Source organism: Diabrotica virgifera, chromosome 3, assembly GCF_917563875.1.
Source record: "Diabrotica virgifera virgifera chromosome 3, PGI_DIABVI_V3a".
Lineage (NCBI taxonomy): Eukaryota > Metazoa > Arthropoda > Insecta > Coleoptera > Chrysomelidae > Diabrotica > Diabrotica virgifera.
The window spans coordinates 143,168,582-143,185,796 of record NC_065445.1 but is presented as its reverse complement, the minus strand read 5'-3'; the positions used below and the strand labels follow the sequence as shown (position 1 = coordinate 143,185,796).

The window sequence follows — 17,215 nt, the reverse complement described above, 5'->3', positions numbered from 1 at the left end:
GTCTTTCAAACAATAAATTAACGAAGATTTTATACCCAGATGCTAGCAAAGTAATGCCTCTATAGTTCTTACAATCCAGTTGATTACCGTTTTTATGCAACGGACATATTATTATTCCCTTTAGCCAATCTTCTGGTATCAGTTCATTCTGCCATAAAAGTACTAGTAATTTATGGATTGCCGCAAATAGTTGACCACCACCTTTTTTATACATTTCCGAACAGATTTCATCGATTCCTGGGGCTTTATTGTCTTTGAGTTTTAGGATGGCATTTGACACTTCTTCTCTTGTTGGGTCTTCGCTGTGTAGTTGATGATGCAGATTTTGTTGATTTTCTAAGTTGTAACCTTCTTCAATATCGTTTATATTTAGATGTTCGCTGAAATGTTGTGCCCATCTGTGAAGAACTGAGTTTTTGTCATGTAGAATTTCACCGTTAGTGTCTCTACGAATTTTTAATCGTTGTTTAAATTCTCGACGGCTATTATTTAAGGATTTGTAGTATTTTATCGTTTCATTTTCATCAAATAAACTTTGTATTCCCTCTTCTTACGTCGATGGATACGTTTTTCCTCTCTTCTAAGATGTCTATATTCTTCTTTTTTTCTCCGTGTACAACCTGCGTCGATGGTTTTTTGAAATGCTGCGTTCTTTCTATTGGTGGCCATTTCGCACTCATGATCAAACCAATAATTTCGTTTGTCTGGCCTGGTGTTGCCCAATGTTTCAACCGATTTATAATAACTCGTATATTTGTCCACAGTTGGTTAATGTCTTCTTCTTCTTCTTCTTCTAAGTTTTCTGTCCTTACTTCATCTTCCATTTTCTATCTGTATACGTTTGCTATGTCGGGATCTTTTAGTTTATTAATGTCGATTTTTTTAATTGGACATTCTCTCTTTAAATCGTGCTTTAACCAAATAGTGATCACTATCTATGTTTGCTCTCCTAAAAGACCTAACATCTAATAAGTTAAAGCAGTGTCTTGCATCAATGATTATAATATGATCTATTTGGTTAATCTTTTCATTATCAAGAGATTTCCAAGTTCTCTTATGTATATATTTATGGGGAAATCGTGTCCCGGCTATTACCATATTCTTAGACATCTCAAAATTTATGATTCTGGGACCATTATCATTAGAGTCTACGTGTAGGCTCTCTTTTCCGATGGTGGGAGAAAATATATTCTCTCTTCCGACTTTGGCATTAAAGTCTCCTACTATTATTTTGATGTCATTTTTTGGGCATTCATCGTACTCCCGGTCTAGTGCCTCATAGAACATGTCTTTTTCATCATCTTCTTTTTCTTCCGTTGGAGCATGGATCCTAATTATCCTAACATTAGCGAACTTCCCTTTAAGTCATATTCGACATATTCTCTGATCAATAACTTTGAAATCAATTACACTATGTTTGACCTTGCCGCATACTGTCGTGTTGGGTCCTTAAGGGACGGGAAGGGAGCCAACTATCGGAACTTAGGAAAACACTGACTCTAAACTATACTTTTATTTAAAGTTTCTTCTTCTTAGGGTGATTGTCCGTTCCGAACGTTGGCGATCATTCTGGCTATGATGACTTTGTTAGTTGCTATACGGAATAGTTGTGTTGAGGTCTTTCTATAGCATGCTCTCAGGTTAGCAAGCCAGGATATTCTTCTTCGTCCTGGGGCCCTTTTTCCTTCAATTTTACCTTGTAAAATGCACTGGAGTAGCTCGTATCTGCCTTGATTTCTCATTATATGCCCTAAGTACTGCAGCTTACGGCCCTTCGCGATGTTGACTAAATCTGCGGTTGTGTTCATCCTCCGTAGTACTCCTTCATTGGTGACTTTGTCTGTCCATGATATCTTCAGGATCCTTCTGTACAACCATAGCTCAAAAGCTTGAAGTTTCGATAGAGTTTCCGCTTTCAAGGTCCACGTTTCTACTCCGTATAGAAGCACTGAGTACACGTAACATTTAAGGAGCCTTATTTTTGTTTTTAGAGTGATGTCATGGCTCTTGAACACAGAGCTTATAGTCAAGAATGCACTCTTTGCCTTCCCGATGCGACATTTAATCTCTTGAGTATTGTCCCACGACTCATTGATTATAGTGCCCAAATAGTTGTATTGTGAGACACGTTCAATTCTCATTTGGTTCACATACAGATTTACTCCAGTTATGTTTTGCTTGCTGATGATCATTAGCTTGGTGTTGCTGATGTTTATCTCTAGTCCATATGTTCTACCGGTTTCAATTATTTTATTCATTAAGTTTTGCAGCCCTTCTATGGTATTGAAAAACACTATTGTATCATCTACATACCACAGGTTACTTAGCTTGACTCCATTTATTGAGATGCCTTCATCAATATCTTTTAGAGCTTCTTCAAAAATGTGCTCTGAGTACAGATTGAATATCAGCGCTGAAATTATGCATCCCTGTCTCACTCCCCTTAAGATTTTGACCTGATCTGTATATTCTCCATCTATTCGGAGCACTGCTGATTGATTCCAATACAGGTTAGCTATTATTTTCAGGTCTCTTCCATCAATCCCTGTCCTCTTCAGCACTTCCATCATTTGTTCATGTCGGACTCTATCGAAAGCCTTTTTGTAGTCAATCAGGCATGCAAAAACATCACAGCTGACATCTCTACATTTCTGAAACAACACCTGCACGCTAAATAAAGCCTCCCTCGTACCAACGGCGTTCACAAATCCAAACTGATTGGGCGCAATTTGTTCTTCGCGTGTTCGGTAAATTCTATTATGGATGACTTTTAAAAACAGCTTGAGAAGATTACTCATTAGGCTTATGGTCCTATAGTCTTCACAAACTTTTGCTCCTGGTTTTTTGAGCAACGGTGTAAACTCAGATTTGAGCCACTCTGTTGGTATTTTTCCTGCCTTGTATATGTCATTAAATATTTTTTTTTTTTTTTTTTTTTAACATCCCATTTATTTACAATCTGTAATAATGATTACAATAAGTAAATTGTTTAACAATTAAAAGAGACTTGCAGGAGACTGTCCAGTGACAATATCCTATAAAATCATAATTTTAGTACTTAACAAAATTATTTGTGACTAATAAATAAAACCCTATAAATAAAACTCTATAATAAATAAAATATTTTTGAAAATTTAAAATTTAAAATCTTGTTCGTAGATCGCTTGGAGTGTGGCGCTTTAGCCTTCTGTTTGCCTGGGGTCTCATTAGGTTCTTCGCTAGCCTGTTGGGGTGGTTTTGTAGTCGGATGTCGTATTTTTGGGCGTAACTGGCAATTTCTTCTTTGACAGTCTTCATTTGGAGATCACGATTGATGTGTTCATTGGGCATGTACCACGGTGCATTTGTGATAATGCGCAAGGTTTTCGATTGGAATCTCTCCAGGATGTCGATATTGGATCTCGACGCAGATCCCCACAGTTGGATACCATAGCTCCATATTGGCTTAATCACTGCCTTGTATACTAAAATTTTATTGTACAAACTCAGTTGTGACCTTTTTCCTATCAGCCAGTACATTTTATTGAGTTTCAGACCCAACTGTTTTCTTTTCGTGAATATGTGTTTCTTCCACGTTAATCTGCGGTCCAAGTGCATACCTAGGTATTTTACGTCATCCTTTTGTTGTAGTACTTGATTATTTATTGAGACGGTTGGGCACGTATCTTTTCGATTAGTGAACGTTATATGTACTGACTTGCTTTCGTTTACTTTAATTCGCCATGTTTGTAACCAGATATTTATACTGTCGAGATTTGTCTGGAGCAGTTGCGAGGCGATGTACGGGTTTGAGTGAGCTGCAATGATTGCTGTGTCATCTGCATATGTGGCTGTGATGATGTTTTGGCTTGTAGGAAGATCTGCTGTGTAGAGTAGGTAGAGAACTGGTCCAAGGACACTACCCTGAGGTACTCCAGCGTTGATTGGATATAAGTTAGTGCACTGATCTTTAACTTTTACAAGGAAATGGCGGTCGGAGAGATAGGACTTGAGGATTAGAAAGTAGTTGAGAGGAAGGACTTTTCTTATTTTGTATAGCAAGCCAGTGTGCCAGACTTTATCAAAAGCCTGCGAGACATCCAAAAAGGCTGCAGAGCAGTATTGCTTCTCTTCTAAGGCTTTGTTTATGGAATTGCAGACTCGATGAATTTGCTCGGTGGTAGCATGTTGTTGTCTAAATCCAAACTGGTGGTTGGGTATTAGCTGCTTTTCCACGAGGATTGGCTGTAATCTGTCTAGTAAGAGTTTTTCAAAAACCTTTGACATCACTGAAAGTAGACTGATAGGTCTATAGGACTTAACTTCTTCTACAGGCTTGCCTGGTTTGGGTATTAAGATGATTTGTGCCACTTTCCACAAAAGGGGATAGTAACCAGTTCTTAAGATTGCGTTAAAAATCTGTGTCAAATATTGCACGCCTTTCTTGGGAAGTTCTTTTAAAATTCTTGCAGTGATTAAGTCGAACCCTGGGGACTTTTTCGGATTCATATCTGTTTGGATTTTATTAAATATTTCAGCTATTATTTTTATTTGTGCTCCATCTAATAGCTTTAGCAGTTCTGCAGGTATTTCATCAAGTCCCGGTGCCTTTCCATCCTTCATTTGTCTGATGGCTGTGGTTACTTCTTCTGGTAGGATTTCGGGACCTGAATTATCTTCAGTGGTGGGTTCTTTTCCTGTTCTAAGGTCGTGGAAAAGTTTCCCCAAGTATTCTTCCCATACTTTCTTTTTTTTATCTTCTTTGGTTATGGCAAGATTGCCTTCATCATCTGTTATTTTTCCGCTGCTGTGTTTTCGGAACTTTCCAGCTATTTCCTTCACCTTTCGATGGACATTGAAATTGTCATATCGACTCTGATACTCCTCTATTTCTTGACATTGTTCTGTTTTTTGTTTCTCTTTTGCTTCTCTTATCTTTCTTCTGACGTATTCTTTTATATTCTTTGAGATTTTCTTTGTTCTTTTTTTCTCTGATCCATAAGCTCGAGTATTTCATCGGTCATCCATAATTTCCGTTTCTCTGTATCTTTCTTCAGGTGTTGTTCTTTTATTTCTCTCACTGTTTCTTGTATGATGGTTAGACTTTCATCTATAGTTCCTGCATTTCTGCATTTTAGCATCTTTGTATTGAGGTTTTCACTCACCTTCAGTTGAACATTGGGATCTTTCAGTTTTCTAATTTGAAGTTTACAACATCCATAAACGTAAGGTTAAGAAGATGTTTCGCGGGGTAGTCGTTCAGACACCCATCTCGCACGACTGCTACTATAATAGTAATCTTAATAATCTATTTTACCCCCTCTTCGGGCTTTTTATATCTTTCTTTATTTTGGACTTTAAAAGTAAACGGTAGGTAAGTATCGTTACTTACTTGCGAGGTTACCCAAACAAACTCTATCAATCAACCTTCGCTTTGTTTGTGATTATAAAAACAACACCTTCTGTAACGACCTAATTATGCCTAAGTTATATACATTTTTTGGATACATATTATATTATAAGGGTTTTTTCCCTTACTGTACATTACAATAAATCCGGTACCAAATTCGTGTCGGGTAGGATGTCCACGGTAGTAAATATTGCAGTTATTGTTTTCCATGATGCCTGAGCTAGTCCACCTCATTTTCTGTAAAGCAATGATATCTGCTTTTGCTTTATTCATTTCTTGTATGAGCAGAGCCGTGACTCCAGGCTGATAAAGGCTTCTTACGTTCCACGTGCAAATTTTTAAATCATTATCCTTATTTCGTTTGCGAGTTCATCCTAGATTAGAAGAAACCATCCGGTTTCTTTCTTTGTAGCTCTCATAACAAAAGGTTAACTACCCAACCCTGTAAAAAAACCTAATGCGGAGATAATGTCGGCGTATTCTAGATCGCCTAGTATCCCTCCTGTGGCGGCATCTAGTTTGAAGAGAACATATAGCTATGGTAAAAAGAAACGGAAAAAGTACGTATCCCTGTCTGACTCCAGTAAGTTCGTCAAAGTCGTCACTGTTGATCCCATTTTGTGTCACGCTGCATTTCGCCTCAGTTTATAATGGAAATTATTTTATGCGAGATGTTTCTTGGCTCTAAAATTTTCCATATAGTATCATGAGGTAAGCTGTCAAAGGCACGTTCCCAATTCAATAACACTTTATGAAGCTTCTGTTTAAACAAATTTAAGTTTTATTAGGTACTATTACACCTTACCCTCCTTACTATTATCGTTATAAATTCTCATGTATGTAGTATGTATTTGTTTCATGAATATAATCCACAATTTATATTTAAAGAAATATTGTATTTGGTGAATGTGTTTTTTATATCTCTGAGGTTTCTAGTCTAAAGCTATCGTACCAATCCGAAATAGTATAGAAATGTACCTATAGTGATTTTGTTCTTAGGGTAAGGACAGTATGGAATACAGGTTAGGATTGACACCAACGGGAATACTTGTATTTGAAGAGCCAAATCAAAAGATAGGTCTATTCTTCTGGCCTAAAATTGGAAAACTAAATTTTAAGAAGAAAAAGTTAACATTGGTGGTAGTGGAAGACGATGATCAAGGCAGAGAACAAGAACACACGTTTGTATTCAGGTAAGATAGGTATACATATAATCTTTAATTCATACAAAAACCCAGAGTTTTTCTCTGAGTCGATCTGAAGATATGATCGATGTATCTAATCTATAATCAAATTTCCATTTATGTTAACGAGATGTTATGTGGTTAGGTAGTGTATATGGAATATCTTTGACCCTGAGGATTTTATTACATTTTTTTTTACTTAATAAATTGTCGGGTGTATGTGATCTTTTCACTACATTATGTTTGCCTTGTTTCACTGATTCGTAACATTTTTTTATTCCACTAGGATACTGTATGTTGCCGTTTTCATTTTTTTCCCTATAGAAGTAGGATTCCTTTTGAATTGTATTCTCAGCAATATCATCGGTGTTTCCTTCTAGTTTTCGAAATTCAGTTAGTGATTCCTCAATAATTCGTAGATGCACGATTCAATTTGTATCTACAATCTTCCATTTTTCTGCGAAAACTATGGTGTCTTAAATTTACTACTTCTTCTTGATGTGTTTATTCGTGACGAATGTTAGCGATCATCATGGCAATCTTTACCTTATCTGCAGCAGCGCAGAAAAGCTGCACATATGTTGTGTTGTATCAGGTTTTGAGGTTCTTATGGGAGCTATTCGTGCATGATAATCTGCCGCGACTTTAAGTATGGTAACTTTATGTTCAGAAACGTTTTCAAATATTTCACCTGCGGCTATCGCTTGTTTCACACACTAAGAATTTTGACAGTGCGAATTGTTGAAATCTACATAGTGGCTCGAGCAATCATATGAAATCTTTCTCCCTTCACCGCTTAAAACGTTCAGCGAAGGGAGAAATATTCCATATAATTGCTCGAGCCACTATGTAGATTTCAACCATCGTACGTTCAAAATTCTTAGTGTGTGTTTCGAGCGAATGTCAGGCATTATCAAAGCGTTGCAGAAACGGGCGGAGTTTTCTTACTGACGAAGGTTGCGGAAATACAAGAACGAATAATTAATATAGTTTTAGACAGGGCCGGCGAAGAGGGGCCTGCGAGGGATACATTGCAAGCGGGCGCCTGTGTTTGGGGGCGCCAAAATCAGCTTTTTTCTGCGGGTGTTATACAAAATACTAATTTTATAAAAAAAACCAAAGACGCCTATGCTAGTTTTGCAGGAGGACACCTTATACTCTAGCGCCGGGACTGTTTTAGACAATGAATACTTAGAATCTATATACAGGGTTGCGCAAAAGTCTGGCAACACGGTAATTTCTCGGAAACCGCTAAAACGATTTTTATACATTTTGGTGGGTAAGGGTCTTTTAATGCGGCCGATATTATAGTGTATTTACATTGTTGTCAGCTCTTCCGTTTTTCTGGAAAACTAATTAACTTTCTTATTTCAAATGGAATACTGTATATTTTTTGCGTTTTGAAATCCCTAAGAAAAACTGATTATTTTTCATGTTATATTCCCTATACCTAAATGTCATAATTTCGGAGTGATTGCTAAATTTACTAAAAACAAATTTTACACAAATTATAAAAATCAGTTTTTTGGCCCGGGTAGACATTATTTTAGCATATTTGGATCATTGGGAACAAAAAAGTCTTTTGTCATTTTCCTCTAAAGTTAATCGTTTCCAAGTTATAAATAGTTTAAAACTGACAAAAATCAAAAATGACGATTTTCTAGGTTCAAAAACATAAGTAAAAAATATTATTTTTGAAACTACGACGTGCCTAAATTCAAGTTCAAACCTCATTGTATCAGCTACCGATAAGTGATTTGATCTTATTTCATTTTAAAACATTGTTTTTTGGTTGTTAATGCAGCCCGATCGCCCGTCCTCTCATATGCGGTTCATTAACAATTAAAAACAATGTTTTAGAATAAAACGTGCCAAAAATTCCTATAGGGAACTGGTCGAAGAAGCTTTGATCTTAAATTAAAGTACTTCGTAATTTTAAAAATTATTTTTTGGCTTGTGTTTTTGAACCTTAAAAATCGTCATTTTTCGGAAACGATTGACTTTAGAGGAAAATGACAAAATACCTTTTTTGTTCCCAATGATTTAAAGAACCTAAAATAGTGCCTACCCGGGCAGAATAAATGAATTTTTATAATTTGTTTAATTTTTTTTTAATAAATGTAGCAATAACTCCGAAATTAAGGCATAACACGGTTTTGTTATGTATACAGGTCACAACATGTTTCGAAAGAATAAAATATGAATTTTTAGTAGGTGTATTAACTGTTAAAATTATAATTCCAAAAATTACACTAGTATAAAAAAGTACTTTTTATAATACCACGGTTGTTTAAAATGGTATATATAATATTTATATACATATAATAATTAACTTATAAAATATGGATTTTAAATATATCAACTTTTAATTATTTATTAAAAAAAATTAAAAAAAGATACGCATCAGCCGCGTTCGAACTAGGGAACTCTCGATCTGCGGTCTAATGTCACTGACCCACCATCAATTTGTAGATTTGTAGATCATTTTTAAAATAGTTTGAAATAAAAAAAATCGATTTATTCATACAGGGTGATTGATTAGTGGGTTGAAGCTCCGTAGATCAGTTATAAAAATAGATAGCAATAAAAGTTAATAACAAAAATTGTAGCCAACTTTGATTACAGATTGATAATCAGTAATCATAAATTATCAGTTTTAGACAATTCAGTCATGGCTTACCTAAAATTTGGAAAGATTTAAACCCATAATTAATAATTTGCTCTGAAAAATGAAAATATCTCGAAAACTAATTAATTTAGACATAGGGAATGTTATATAAAAATTAAAGTACGGTAATGGTACTTTTCGATAGTGATATAAAATACAGGGTGTTTCATTTAAAATTACTGAGAAAATAATGTACTTGCGTTTTGACTCACCCTGTATTCAATATAAAGAAAATTAGCAATATCGATCATTTATAAAAATTTTGACAATAAATAAAAAAATTAGGCATGAATAAACCATTGCAATTGTGCTTATTTTTATTTATACAGAGAGTTAAACTTTTTACGATTTTCATATAAAATTAGTTATAACTTTGTAAATACCCTGCATAACATACCAAACCTTTATATTTTTGTAATGAAGAAGTTAAGAAGATTTCGAATATAAAATAAAATACAGGGTGTTCCATTTAAAAAAACATAACTTTGATCTGCCATTATGTTATCGAACAATCTAACTAATTTTGTAATGTGAAGTTCAAAGTTGGCTACAATTTTTGTTATAAGTTTTATCGCTATGTATTACTATAACGGATCTACGGAGTTTTACCCCACTAATCAACCACACTGTATAATAGCAGTTAAATATTGCATTGTTAGCTAGTTCTAAGCTATTCTGAAAATTTCAGGTACCTAAGTAGTCTAGAACTATTTTTAAAATGGATTACAAAATTTGCGGAGACCGTGACACAGACCAAGCCAAGTATATGTGTGTGTTTATGTTTTATTGGCACTGGTTAAGCCAAGTATATAAAAACGTTTTAAAAATGGTATTTCTTAAGGACTTCAAAACGCAAAAAATATACAGGATGTTCCATTTAAAATAAGAAAGTTCATTAGATTTCCAGAAAAACAGAAGATCTGACAACAATGTAATTACCACTATAATGTCTGCCGCATTCGAAGACCCTTACCCACCAAAATCGTTCTAGCGGATTTCGAGAAATTACTATGTTGCCATACTTTTTTGCTACTGTGTATATTATATGTTGAAACCTATTTAATTTTTTTTTTAACTTTCAGGTTACATAACGAAAAAGCTTGTAAACACTTGTGGAAATGCGCCGTAGAACATCACGGTTTCTTCCGTTTACGAGCACCCGTAAAAGGACCTTCTGCAAGACAGAATTTTTTCAGGATGGGCTCCAGATTCCGCTACTCGGGTCGAACGGAATATCAAAGTACTTTCCAAAATAAAGCTAGACGAACTGTTCAACTAGAAAGAAAGCCTAGCCAGAGGTAAGATGTTTTAAATTCCTTTCGATTTATACGAAATCCTACTTTCACATGAAATTTATCAGTTTCTTCCACTCCAGTCCTAAGATTAGTTGTTACTCTCTTATACATGTTTCTCACATCTTCACGTACTTACCGGGAACACCTTCATTATTTCATACACACTTTCGGCGCACTCAGTCATATGCTTTCTCAAGATCAATATAATCGATCCGATCAATATAATCATTCCGATATTGTTCTTAAATCGAGTTATATTCTAGAGCATCTATTGACGTTGTCAAGACAAATAGCCTTCATATTATCAGACTTAAAAGATGACAAAAATAGTACATTGTTTACCGGGTAGGAAAAGCTTAACATTCCTGGACGACTGTGAAGATTGCTAAGTCGAGGCGCAAGCCGAGACTTAGCAACACAGAGTCCAGGAACACAGTGGCTTTTCCTACGAGGTAAACATACTATTTTTCCGCAAATCGTTTAAAATTCGACAGATATTGATTGATTTAAAAAAAACGCGATAATTTTATTCCCAAATAAATGGTGCTTTGAAATTCCTAATAAAATTACTTGGGTTACTATGGAAACGTATTGAGGTTGAATTGTCAAACTTGACGCTTATAAATTTAACACTAACAACTATACGGAAATATCATTTCCTTACAGTAAGGAAATGACATTTCCTTACAGTAAGGAAGTCCTGACTTTTTCTTCAAGAAATTTTGACAGGAATGTCAAAATTTCCTGGCGATTTGCGGAAAATATATATTTTTACACTACATATTTATATCTTTTAGGTATGGAAGAAGACAGAGTCATGTGTTAAGAGAAAGGGAGAGGGAAAGGGAACACATATCTTCCAATAGTAGCGAGAAATCTGCATGCGAGCCTATTTATTGTACTGTTAAGGATGATATAACCAAGAGTCTCACCCCTACTCCATCAACTCCAACAGGTAAACCTTAGCTGTATTAGGGAAATTATGTCCAATATTTGACTATAAAAAGACTTGCGTATTTTGATATAGTAATAAAGTAATCAAATTAAGGCGATAGATAAAAAATAGCTGGCTGTATACCATAATTAAAAAATCATACAGAAGTAAAAACTTCGTTTGTACAATGGTATAAAAAAATTGTTTATTAAAAACCATTAAAAGTCATCCAAAAGGATTAGCAAAACGTTTTCGATCTAGATCAGATCATCTTCAGTGCGTTCTGCTTAGTACATGAAACTAGCAACCTTATGAAATTGGTAACATCGAGAAATATGGTTTACATGATAACTATATAATATTTATAGCGACTCCAAGTCGATGTTAAAAGATTAAATTTGTTAGGAGTGCTCAAAGGGCAACATGGTTCCCTGCTCGATAAAAAACTTCTAGTTTTTAATCCTAACACTGAGCACTCCTAACACATTTAATCTTTTAACATCGACTTGGAGTCGCTATAAATATTATATAGTTATCATGTAAACCATATTTCTCGATGTTACCAATTTCATAAGGTTGCTAGTTTCATGTACTAAGCGGAACGCACTAGATGATCTGATCTAGATCGAAAATGTTTTGCGAATCGTTTTGGATGACTTTTAATGGTTTTTAATAAACTTTTTTTATACCATTGTACAAACGAAGTTTTTACTTCTGTATTATGCGATAGATAAAATTTTCACCCTTGAGATATTACAGAGCGGCCACCAAATAAATTATTGTATTATGTTGCAACTCACAAACCTCTCTTCTATCCTTATAGTGCAGCCGATATGTGAAACAATTGTGCATTTAATGATACAAGTATATAATTTGGTACAATTTGATACAAGTATACTACATAGGTATATAAAGGTTCAAATTTAGATATGTATGAGGCCATCTCAGATTTTGGCTTTTACAAAAATGGCGGACATTAAAAATGGCGACTATACATATGTGACTAACAGCACGATAACTTTTGAACGAAAAGTCAGATTTCAACCAAATTTGGTATATAGGTTATATTTTGGATGTATAAGATCGAGGTCTTGAACCGGAAGAATCGGTTAACCAGAAGTTGTATTTTTCCTTGTTTTTATGTAAAAATATGTTGTTTTTTCAATTTTTTCACCGTGTATGTATTGTATTTTCAAGAAGTTAATACCGTCATTGAAAAGAGCGTAAAAATATGTTTTAGGAAAAATTTTGAACGTTTTAGTTACCTTAATTACCAGTTTAAAAATGCATAACGTATCTTCACATGGACCTATGTGCGGCAGATTCGTGCAAATATTATTTATAAGAATTATTGTGCAATTAACGGTAGAAGCATATAATTTGGACCACATATACTACACATATAAAGGTTCAAATTTAGATATGAGGCCATCTCAGTTTTTGTTCCTTTTACAAAAAAAATGGCGTTCAAAATGGCGACTATACATATGTGACTAATAGCACGATAACTTTTGAACGAGACGTCAGATTTCAACCAAATTCGGTACATAGGTTTTTTTTTTTGATGAGTTCTTGAACCGGAAGAATCGGTGTACCAGAAGTTGTGTTTTTACTGTTTTTTGATGTAAAAATATGTTGTTTCTTTTTCAATTCTTTCACCCTGTATATATAAATTTTTCAAAAAGGTAATACCGCCATCGAACACAGAGTAAAAACATTTTTTAGAAGATATTTTGAACTTTTTAGTTCTGTTAATTACCATTTAATAAATGCATAACGTACGTTCACATGTACCTATGGGCGGCAGATTCATTTTGAATACCCGCCATTTTTGTAAAAGACAAAATCTGAGATGGCCTCATATCTAAATTTGAATCTTTGTATGTGTAGTATGTATGGTCCAAATTCTATGCTTCTACCATTAAATGCACAATAATTCTTATATTATTATTTGCACGAATCTACCGCACTTAGGTACCTACATGTGAAGATACGTTATGCATTTATTAAATGGTAATCAATATAACTAAAAAGTTTAAAATATTTTCTAAAAAATATTTTTACGCTCTTTTCAACACTGGTATTACCTTTTTGAAAAATTAATATATACAAGGTGAAAGCATTGAAAAAATAAACAACATATTTTTACAAAAAAAATCAGGAAAACCACAACTTCTGGTAAACCGATTCTTCCGGTTCAAGAGTTCGATCTTATACATCAAAAAAGAACCTATATACCAAATTTTGTTGAAATCGGACTTTTCGTTCAAAAGTTATCGTGCTGTTAGTCACATATGTGTAGTCGCCATTTTGAATGCCCGCCTGTTTTGTAAAAGGCAAAATCTGAGATGGCCTCATATCTAAATTTGAACCACTGTATGTGTAGTATATGTGGTCCAAATTATATGATTCTACCATTAAATGTACAATAATTCTTATAATATTTGCAAGAATCTGCCGCACATAGGTACATGTGAAGATAAGTTATGCATTTATTACACGGTAATTAACATATCTAAAAAGTTCAAAATATTTCCTAAAAAATATTTTTACGCTCTTTTCAATGTCGATATTACCTTTTTGAAAAATTAATATATACAGGGTGAAAGAATTGAAAAAAACAACATATTTTTACATAAAAAATCAGGAAAGACACAACTTCTGGTAAACCGATTCTTCCGGTTCAGGAGCTCGATCTTATACATCAAAAAAAGAATCTATATACCAAATTTGGTTGAAGTCGGACTTTTCGTTTAAAAGTTATCGTGCTATTAGTCACATATGTATCGTCGCCATTTTGAATGCCCGCCATTTTTGTAAAAGGTAAAATCTGAGATGGCCTCGTATCCAATTTTCAACCTTTTTATGTGTAGTATACGTGATCCAAATTATATGCTTCTATCATTAAATGCACAATTCTTATCATATTTGCACGAATCTTGCATTTTACCCTGTCTGCAGCGGTTCTGATGAGTTCTATTGTTGTTTTTCCTCTCCACTGGTTTAATCTTTTCAACCAGGACGAACGTGGATTCCCCAGTCCTCTTTTTTTCTTCCACTTTCTCTTGTATAACCAATTCACATCGGCTCATATGTTTCATCTTTTGAATATGTGACCAAAGTAGCCCATTTTTCTTTCTTTCATAGTGTTAGGTATGTATTTTCCTTTTGCGTCTTTGTTAATGTTTGACTGGTAATAACTATTTGTATAACAAGGGAGGAAAGTGCTACTTTTCCTCCCGAGAATGAAGTTTACTGCCCGACGCGTAGCGGAGGGCAGTAATCATTCAAGGGAGGAAAAGGCACTTTACTCCCATGTTATACATATGGTTTTTCCACCTTCCTCAAATAACAAGTAATTTTGTCATTTTTACTTAATTTATTTATGTAAATAACCAACAAAATTTATTAGAACTAAAACTAACAACAAGTAGGTACAATATAACTGTCAACTGTCAAATATAAGTCAAATTATTAATGTAAACATTGTTAAATCAAAATAACAATTTTCTGTTTTTTACCATTCTGCGAAATACGTATTATAAATAAACGTTAAAATGTATAGATGCTTACGTAATAGAAAATAGATATTGTACAGGGCGTCAATAAGTTATATTTCATGAATGAAATACCATGACGTCAGTTTTACTTTTCCTCCCTAGGGAGGAAAAATATTTTCCTCCCTAGGGAGGAAAAGTACAGCTTTGCTCCCTACAATCAGGTCCGGAAAAGTATACTTTCGGTAGAGGTAGGTGGAAAATCTTTTTTCAATTGCGTCAGTAATTGGGCAGGCTTCAACTCCATATGAAAGAACGGAGAATACGCATCATCTCAATATTCTAGTACTAATTTCTATTTCCAATTTTTCATTACATAATACTGCTTTCATTGTATTGAAAGGGGTCCTGTCCATCTCAATCCTTTATTTTACGAGTATTTCAAGGCTGCGGTCCCATTATTCATTTAGCTTACATCCCTAGTAATTGTATCTACGTACTTGGCCATTAGCTATTTTTCGGAATTTTCCCAGTATAGTAATTTTTTTTTAATATTCTGCCAGTCAAAACCTAATGATATTAAATTCTATTTCGACTTTTCAAAAAAAATAACTATTGTGTGTTAAGTGTAGAAATCAAAAATTTTTAGTTATTTATTCTTAGCATCTAATTACCTTTTGATATTTTTTCATAAAACAGCACATGTTAAAATGTCACTTCTTTAAGACAGAAAATTAAAAGCTGCCATTATCTTAAAATGTTTTTAAAGAATGTGATTATGTAATTGTAATTATGCTTTCATTTTGTTAAAGTTTATTATAATGTTCTATTATGAATTATAATTGATTTTATGCTATTTTAGGGCCCGATTCAATAGGTCTCATAAGTCAAAGCAGCTTTGGCCGAACCTCGGCTGGACAGAACAGTTTCGGTAAAGCATCTGTAAGTTCTGTAGGAAAAACTTCCATTGGAGGTGGTTCATCAAATAGGTATGTAACATCATTATGTATTATTTGTAACATATTTCATTATTTAAACATTTGCATTTAGCCCCGTTTTGTCCGTAAGCAGCAAAACTGGTACCCTTCCAAGAAATAAACCTACTACTCCAACAAGTCCTCTGCCGCCAATTAGCCCTACTCCGTCTAATACAGACAGTCAACTGGATTTCTTATTCAAGAGCTTAGCAAAGGAATCTCTTTCGGGAATCGCCAGAGATGACAAGAGGAATGAGAACACAGAATCTGAAAGTGAGGATATTTTCTTTTAACTTACTGTTAATATAATATTCCTTTTTATCTTTAGTAATAATACTAATAATAATAGTTCATATGTATCATTCGATCAACTTTTGTGACAAAGTCTGTTATATCTGTTATAAGTCTACTAAATACCAATCTGAAGCTTTTCTTGCGGATCATACCATACAGAACAGAATATTATATTGAAGAATAGTAGTGAACTGGTCAAGAATAATTTGGCTTCAGGAAAGGCATGGAGACACGAGAAGCAATATTCTGTCTTCAAACTCTGGCACAAAGGTGCAAAGCTCAACAAGCCGATGTTTTTGTCTGTTTTATAGATTTTGAAAACGCGTTTCCAACGCTTTATCGCATTCTTCACAAGGTATCAGGATAAACGGACAAAGAGTAAATAACATCCTCTGTGTAGTGTAGATGGTACTGCTTAACAACTGATTCGGACTATAGTCTCCACATACTGTTAAATAGGGTCATTGAGAGTAAAAAAATGGGAATGAAGATCAATACTACGAAAACCAAAGTTATGCAAATATCTGCTTCTTTTTGTGTAGACATGACTGTTTTTCAATGTGCCTCTGGTAAGTTGTAATTCTATCGTCTTCGTGGTCTGCCCACTAATCGTCTTCCTATTGGGGAACCGTCTGTCGCCGGCCTTATTACCCTATTTGTCGACATTCGGCTTATGTGGTCGTTCTATTCTCCTCTTCTGTTTTTTACCCAGTTATTAATGTTGTCCACCTTGCATCTTCGTCGTATATCTGCACTTCTAGCTCTATACCATCAACTTTTAAGGTTTTATGAAAACATCAAAGAACAAAAATGTATCCCTTGTATACGTAGACCAATTCAAATATGTTGGCTGCTGGTTCAACAATCAACTTGATTATAAACAAGAAGTAAGAGCGAGATAGAGATAGCTCGACAAACCTTCATCAAAATGAAAATCTTATTTTGTAACAGTAGTATTAATATCAGTCTTAGGTGTC

General features: G+C 34.3%; 1 protein-coding gene across 5 annotated transcripts in view; it reads left to right on the top strand.

Moving 5' to 3' along the window:
• Positions 1–17,215, top strand: part of LOC114333433 (band 4.1-like protein 5) — a 174,140-nt gene that overhangs the window by 97,057 nt on the left and 59,868 nt on the right. For 4 of the 5 annotated variants that reach the window (XM_050645568.1, XM_050645566.1, XM_050645569.1 and 1 more), the window contains exons 5-9: positions 6,389–6,582; positions 10,324–10,539; positions 11,334–11,491; positions 15,830–15,956; positions 16,018–16,217. In XM_050645568.1, the coding sequence (XP_050501525.1) occupies positions 6,389–6,582; positions 10,324–10,539; positions 11,334–11,491; positions 15,830–15,956; positions 16,018–16,217 (895 nt within the window). The remainder of the gene's footprint in view (positions 1–6,388; positions 6,583–10,323; positions 10,540–11,333; positions 11,492–15,829; positions 15,957–16,017; positions 16,218–17,215) is intronic. The other variant, XM_050645567.1, reaches the window with a different exon arrangement.